General features: G+C 34.6%; 1 protein-coding gene across 1 annotated transcript in view; it reads right to left on the reverse strand.

Annotated features, from left to right (window-relative positions):
• Positions 1–7,102, reverse strand: part of IFT74 (intraflagellar transport 74) — a 102,282-nt gene that overhangs the window by 52,219 nt on the left and 42,961 nt on the right. Inside the window, exons 9-10 of the mRNA XM_032300014.1 lie at positions 4,289–4,427; positions 2,038–2,100 (exon numbers count right to left, since the gene is read on the reverse strand). Of these exons, the coding sequence (XP_032155905.1) occupies positions 2,038–2,100; positions 4,289–4,427 (202 nt within the window). The remainder of the gene's footprint in view (positions 1–2,037; positions 2,101–4,288; positions 4,428–7,102) is intronic.

Below are 7,102 nucleotides of genomic sequence, written 5' to 3' on the forward strand. Positions count from 1 at the left end.
GCATAAAAGAGGTTTTTAATACCTATTTTTAGATTGCATTCCAACCTGGGCAATAGAGCAACACTCCTGTTCTCTCTCCCCCTTTCTCTTTCTTTTTTCTCTTTTTCATTCTTTCTCTCTTTCTTTCTTTTTTTCTTTCTTTAAAAAAAAAGAAAAAAAAAAAAGATTTGACTCACACCTACCCCAAAAAGGAATAGCGAAGAATTCTGCAAGCTAGTTGTATTAATACTAAATGTGGTCCTTTTTTCTTTAAGCATATTTCCATCACCAGAGATCCAAGGAAATAAAAATGAAGCGTATTTATAGATGGACAACCAAACACAGAAAACTACCTTACTATTTTTAATGAAATGACTTTCAATAGCAAATTCTCAAAAGAATTAATTACAAATGATTCACTTCTTTTGCAAGCTAGGTTGTTAGCAATCTGTCCATCTACAACAGTTCCTAATACTATCATCATGGTATGTACCTGAATCCATAGGAAATCAGGAAAGGGAGGCAAGATCTGAGGTACAGACAGTATACTAAAATGCCAAAAATATGAAAAAGTTGTTCACGGAAAAAGAAATTCATTGGCCAAAAATGACATAAACAGATACTCAACTTCATGCATAAACACATGAAAATTAAAATAAGGTAGTAATTTTTACCTATGAAACTAGCTAAAATTCAAAAAGCCAGGTAATATTTGCTCTCCGTGAATGCAGGGGAAATAAGCTTTCACAATGAAGGCAATTTGGCAATCTTACAACATTTTTAAAGTGTATACCTTTTGACCCATTATGAGAATTCAATCTTCTGATATACTAATGCAACTTTGCATAAAATGTATGCTTTCACTGAAGTATTGTTTATAATCCCAGAAAACTATAAACAATCTGTTCATTTACAAGGCTGTATTATACTTATACAACATAATATAGTAATTTAAAATAATGAGGGGGTTCTCTAAGAACTGATATAAACAGACACTGAAGATTTCATGTTAGGGTGAAAAAAAACCTACAGATAGCATAGCAAGTATGAACCCCACTTGAGGTTTTCCAAACTGTAAAACCAAGATGGATTTAGAACTTTGTGGAGATTACATGAATATGATGCTGATATGCGTTAAGAGCTCAAAAAAGCATAGAGTAACACTTGATAATGACTTTCCAGTAGTTTTATCAGGAAAGGACACGAAACAGACATTTTTACTTTCATCTTGTTCAACTATTTTTAAACCATAAGCATATTTTGTTTTGTGAACTAAAGCTTGTTTTAAATAAATGAATAAGAAAACAAATGCAAGATTTTTTTTTTTTAAGTCACAGAAAGTTTTATTGTAAAGGAATGAGCTGCAGCAAAGGTAAAGCACAGCTATCTCCTGACAAATGCAAGTTTTTACATCTTTAAAGAGATGAACTCATGTTCATGTCTCTCCTTCTTCCTTTGTTTTTAGTCTCCTGTTACGTGTATTTAAATTTCCGTTAGAGGTTGAGCACGATGGCTCATGCCTGTAATCCCAGCACTTTGTGAAACCAAGGCAGGAACATCACTTGAGGCCAGGAGCTGTAGACCAACCATAGCAAGACCCCATCTTTACAAAAAGTAAAATAAAAAATAGCCAGGTGTGGTGGTTCCTGCCTGAAGTCCTAGCTACTTGGGAAGCTGTGGAGGGAGGATCCCTTGAGCCCAGGAACTTGAATTTATAGTGAGCTATGATCATGTCACTAAACTCCAGCCTGAGTGACAGGGAAGGACCCTGTCTCAAAAAAAAAAAAAAGGAAAAAAAAAATTTTAATTGACGTTGGATTTTGCATGTCCCAGATAGGGCAGAATAATTTGTTTTATGCATAGTAGGTACTGAATAACTGAATCTAATTTCTTACCATACTAGGATCACTATGGTCCAGAATAGGAAGAAGAAGTATTAAACTCCTATTAGTAAACTGCCAGATAAATATGTACTTGAATGAGTTATATTAATATACTTGGCTGAATTAACATTTTTGGTTGAGTAGTATGAGAACCCTTATTTGATTTTATACTTACAGCTTCCAGGCTCTCTTTTTTCATGTTCTGTGAATCCAGTTGTTGTTGAAGTGTATCTAATTCCTAAGCAGAAAAAAAAAGCAAACATAAATACAAATTACATTAAGACTAATTTGTTGTAGTTGGGAGAAGGGGGGTGGAGAAAAAATAATAATTTGTTTTTCTATTTCTCAACATTTCAAATATAGATGTGACAAAGTAAACTTTCTAAGTATCTTCACGGTATCTTGCATTTTGACTAGAATTTATTAACACTTCATTATTTCTACTTTCCCCAACTTCTTTCATTATTCCTAAAACCTAGCCTTCAAAAAAAACAAAAAACTTCATGAGTTTCTCAAAAGTAGCTAGACCTTAAACCTTTTCACAGTAAATCATCACTATGTTCTCAGAACATCAAATATCAGAAGCTTTCAAACTATATCATTGTTTGAGGTTATGATTTAAAATTTTTATTTTTAACCACGTTTTCATATCTTTGGCCTAATTTCTCTATACTATACACATACATATATATGTGAATATAAACATGGTTCAGTCTTTTTTTTTTTTTTTTTTTTTGGTGAGACAGAGTCTTGCTCTGTTACCAGGCTGGAGTACAGTGGTGTAATCTCGGCTCACTGCAACCTCCGCCTCTTGGGTTCAAGCAATTCTCCTGCTTCAGCCTCCCAAGTAGCTGGGACTACAGACATGTGCCACCACAGCCGGCTAATTTTTGTATTTTTAGTAGAGACGGGGTTTCACCATGTTGGCCAGGATGGTCTCGGTCTCTTGACCTCATGATCCGCCCGCCTCAGCTTCTCAAAGTACTGGGATTATAGGCATGAGCCACTGTGCCCGGCCATAGTTCACTGGTAGGATAAGATCCTTAAACTGTTCACTCATTCATTAACCCATACAAGATTAACTACATTTTGGTAATGTTTTGGCATTTCTATCATACTGTTTCTTCAATGCTTCACTGCATCTTAGAAATCTAGTCTAAAATAAAAAGGTTACTAAATTATCAGCAAAGGAATGTCTCAGAAACTAAAACTATAATCATTATTGGCATTTATGGGGCCTAATTCTTCGCTTACTCTTTAGTTAAGGGCCATGTGGGCATAAAAAAGCACCATCACGACTGAGCATTGAGAGGATTCTCATCCCCTCAGCAGGGACCTACACTGCTCATTTAATATTGCATGTTCTCACTCCTATGTAGGAGCTTTAAAAAGTGGATCTCATGGAGGTAGTAGAATGATGGTTAGCAGAGGCTGAGAAGGTGTTTCCCAGTTGGGAGCGTGGGGCAGTGGAGGGAGATAGAAGGAAAAAATTCTCAAGTTTGATAGAACAGTAGGGTGGCAACAGTTATCAATGGTTTATTGTATGTTTCACAATAGCTGGAAGAGGAGATTTAAAATGTTTCTGGAACAAAAAAATACTAAATGTTTGAGGTGATGGATATCCTAATTATCCTGATTTGATCATTACACATTGTATACATGCATGCAAATATCACATGTACCCCATAAATATTTGTACAATTGTTGTGTATCAACAAAAAATTAATTTTTAAAAATGGATATTTAAGCAATATAATTAAAAGACAATAGCCATTCAAATCAGAATGCTAACAGATTAAAAGCTTAGCTGTTTATTAAGCAGGAAGGAAAAGGAAAAAAAGTAAATATCCATATGAATCTGGTCTATGAGGGATTTTTTTTTTTTTTTTTGAGACAGAGTCTCACTCTAACACCCAGGCTGGAGTGGTGCAATCTTAGCTCACTGCAACGTCCACCTATGACCTATGAGGCCTTTTAATGTTTTAATGCAAACATTAAAAGGCCTCATAGGTCATGCAAACATAATGCATTAATGTTTTAATGCAAACATTAAAAGGCCTCATAGGTTGTAGACTTTTAAAATTTATAGACAAGTATTTTTATAAGTGCAAGTATTTATAGACATGTATTTTTAATAAATGCAAGTATTTCATACATCTTTATGAAATACAAAATGGATAAACAGAAGTGAACAAAAAATAATTAGAGTAAAAGCTAGGTCAATAAGCAGCAAAAGGAAATTAAGTTTTCTAAATAAATGCTTCTCAAATATGAATGTCCATATGAATCAGCTGGGGACCCTGTTAAAAATGAAAACTCTGATCTCAAAGTCTAGTCAAGCGCTCAGGGGATGCTGCCGACATTTAAACTATACTTTTAGTAGCAAGACTGATACATGCTTGGCACACAATAGTAATTAGTATTACCTGTAATAGTTTCTCATTTGTGGTTTTCATCTCTAGGTACTTGACTTGGTTTTCAAGAGACATATTTTTGATAATGTCATCTGCTGCTTGTTTTTCCTGTTCAATTTCTTCTTCTACACTTCTCATTTGTTTCTCTTTCCTGAAATCAAAAGCTCATAATATTCCTGATACAATATTGAGGAAAAAATATCCAATTATTTTACACAAGTCACAGTCCTAATAGGATACTTAAAGATATTCAACCATAGTGTGTGACTGAAAAGTCTTTATATTTGTACTAAAAAATGCTATTTGACCTATATAAAATTTGGCCCCATTAGCACAAACTTATTTTACATCTTTCTCTTCTCCATCCCCAAATTCCTCTATTTCCTTACTTTCCATTTTACTTTACTAAGAAATCACAAAGATTATCAGAGAAAATCCTTAATGACTTATATATATGAGGATGCATTTATACATTTTTAAAATCGTACCTTTAAAAGATAAGAAGTTTTAGAATTGTGGTTTTCAAGCATCCTTCAGCCACAAAATTTTTTGACCAAATTAAATATTGTATAGAAGTTTGCAGGTCGGGCGCAGTGGCTCAAGCCTGTAATCCCAGCACTTTGGGAGGCCGAGGCAGGTGGATCACGAGGTCAAGAGATCGAGACCATCCTGGTCAACATGGTGAAACCCCGTCTCTACTAAAAATACAAAAAATTAGCTGGGCATGGTGGCGCGTGCCTGTAATCCCAGCTACTCAGGAGGCTGAGGCAGGAGAACTGCCTGAACCCAGGAGGCGGAGCTTGCGGTGAGCCGAGATCGCACCATTGCACTCCAGCCTGGGTAACAAGAGCGAAACTCCGTCTCAGAAAAAAACAAACAAACTAAAAAACAAAAACAAAAAAAAAAAAAACAGAAGTTTGCTATGTAAATCATGCAGTGCAGCTCTCACAGAACAAGGGAGTACAGAAACCTACAGTTCAATTCAATTTTTTAAAAATTATGGCTTTAGATTAGTAATATGTTTTGCTTAAATTCTCTTTTACTTACTGTTTTAGTTAACATTGTTATTTCACAAACTATTGCTATTTTTTAGCACTGTAAAATATTAAGCTAATGTCTCTAAAAATAACTGAAAGATTATACACATAATCATATAAAAGCAGTAATAGTGAAATTAATTAGAAGCAATAACCATTTTTTTATATAATCAAAAGAAATACCAATGACATGCCACTTATTGCCTAGGGAAGGTCAATTACTGATAAGGTGGAGAAAAATTCTGAAAAAAGAATAGGTAAGATGCCACTTATCTAAATACTTTCAAGATTCACATTTTATAAAAAGCTTGATTGAGCATACATTTTTAGTCCCAAGATCATTCATTTCTATTTTGGGATTCAAAATCTGATTCACCTATCATTATTTACTCTCTTTCACTCATAGATATCAACCTCTACAGTTTTCAGTATCACCAGATAAGGCTGTAGGTCCACATATCCCCTACATACCTTCTACACATTCATATCTTACTATTAGAATAAACAACCTAAATTCAGAAATTTCCCTACAAAAAAAAATCTCCAAAATAACCAAGTAAAAGATGAACATAATAAAACAGACAACCTGGAATTTCAATTTATTTTTGCCTCAATTTATTTATTTTTGTTGGAGAAGTGATATCTTCAATTGGAGCTTCAATTTCAACAGTATAACAAACGTGTGTCCTGCTGCTACAATTTGTATAGGTATATGAGCTTCTGCTACAATTTGTATAGGTATATGAGCTCACAGAATTTGAAAGAGGAAAATATGTATTTCACTCTCTTTATTTTATAGATTAAGGATACTGAAGCCCAGTGGAATTAATCTTTTGGAGCTAATTCATTTTAAACTTGATTACTGACTACCAACAATGTTTCTTCCTACAATGTAGTTAGATGAGAACTAATGTTGTAGTAAAGTATTCCATTTTACAGAGGAGAAATTACAGCATAAGAAACATCAACTGATTTCCTAAAAGCCATATAATGTCCAGGTGTCAGGTCTTTTTGATGCTCTGAGCACTTTGCTCCTGTTACAACTTGGCAATAAAACCACTAATGATGGTGTCATAAAAATAAGTAAACAACAAGTTGAAACTCAATAGAATATAAAATTTGGTGGTATCTTTACAATTTAAATCCTTCCCTCCCTCCTTTGTTCTCCCTCCTTCCCTCCCTTCTCCCCCCTCCACCGATGATGGTGTCATGAAAATAAGTAAACAACAGAGTTGAAACTGAACAGAATACAAAACTTGGTGGTACCTTCACAATTTGAAACTCCTCCTGAACAGAATACAAAACTTGGCGGTACTTTTACAATTTGAATCATCATCTCCCCCTCCCCCTCCCTCTCCCCCTCCCCCTCCTCCTCCTCCAGTACAATCATACCCCACTACAGGCTCAAGCCATTCCCCAACCTCAGCCTCCCAAGTATCTGGGACTAAAGGCACACAACACCATGCCTAACTAATGTTCTTATTTTTTATTTTGAGCAGAGACAAGGTCCTGCTAAGTCAGCCAGACTGCTCTCATAATTCTGAGTTCAAATTATTCTCTCACTTTAGTCTCCCAAAGTGCTGGGATTACCTCAGTTTGAATCTTTCTAAGCACAAAATAACTTCAGGACAAACATAAATTAATTTAGCAACAGTATATCTTTCAGAAGTATTCATTTTCAATATTGTAAACCCTAAATCAACAAGTAAAATTGTTAATATTTTAATAAAATTTTCTCTAAGAGTCATTTAGAAACACAAAGGTGGCTGGGTACAGTGGCTCACACCTG

Source organism: Sapajus apella, unplaced genomic scaffold, assembly GCF_009761245.1.
Source record: "Sapajus apella isolate SASKATOON/1434 unplaced genomic scaffold, GSC_monkey_1.0 scaffold42, whole genome shotgun sequence".
Classification (NCBI taxonomy): Eukaryota; Metazoa; Chordata; class Mammalia; order Primates; family Cebidae; genus Sapajus; species Sapajus apella.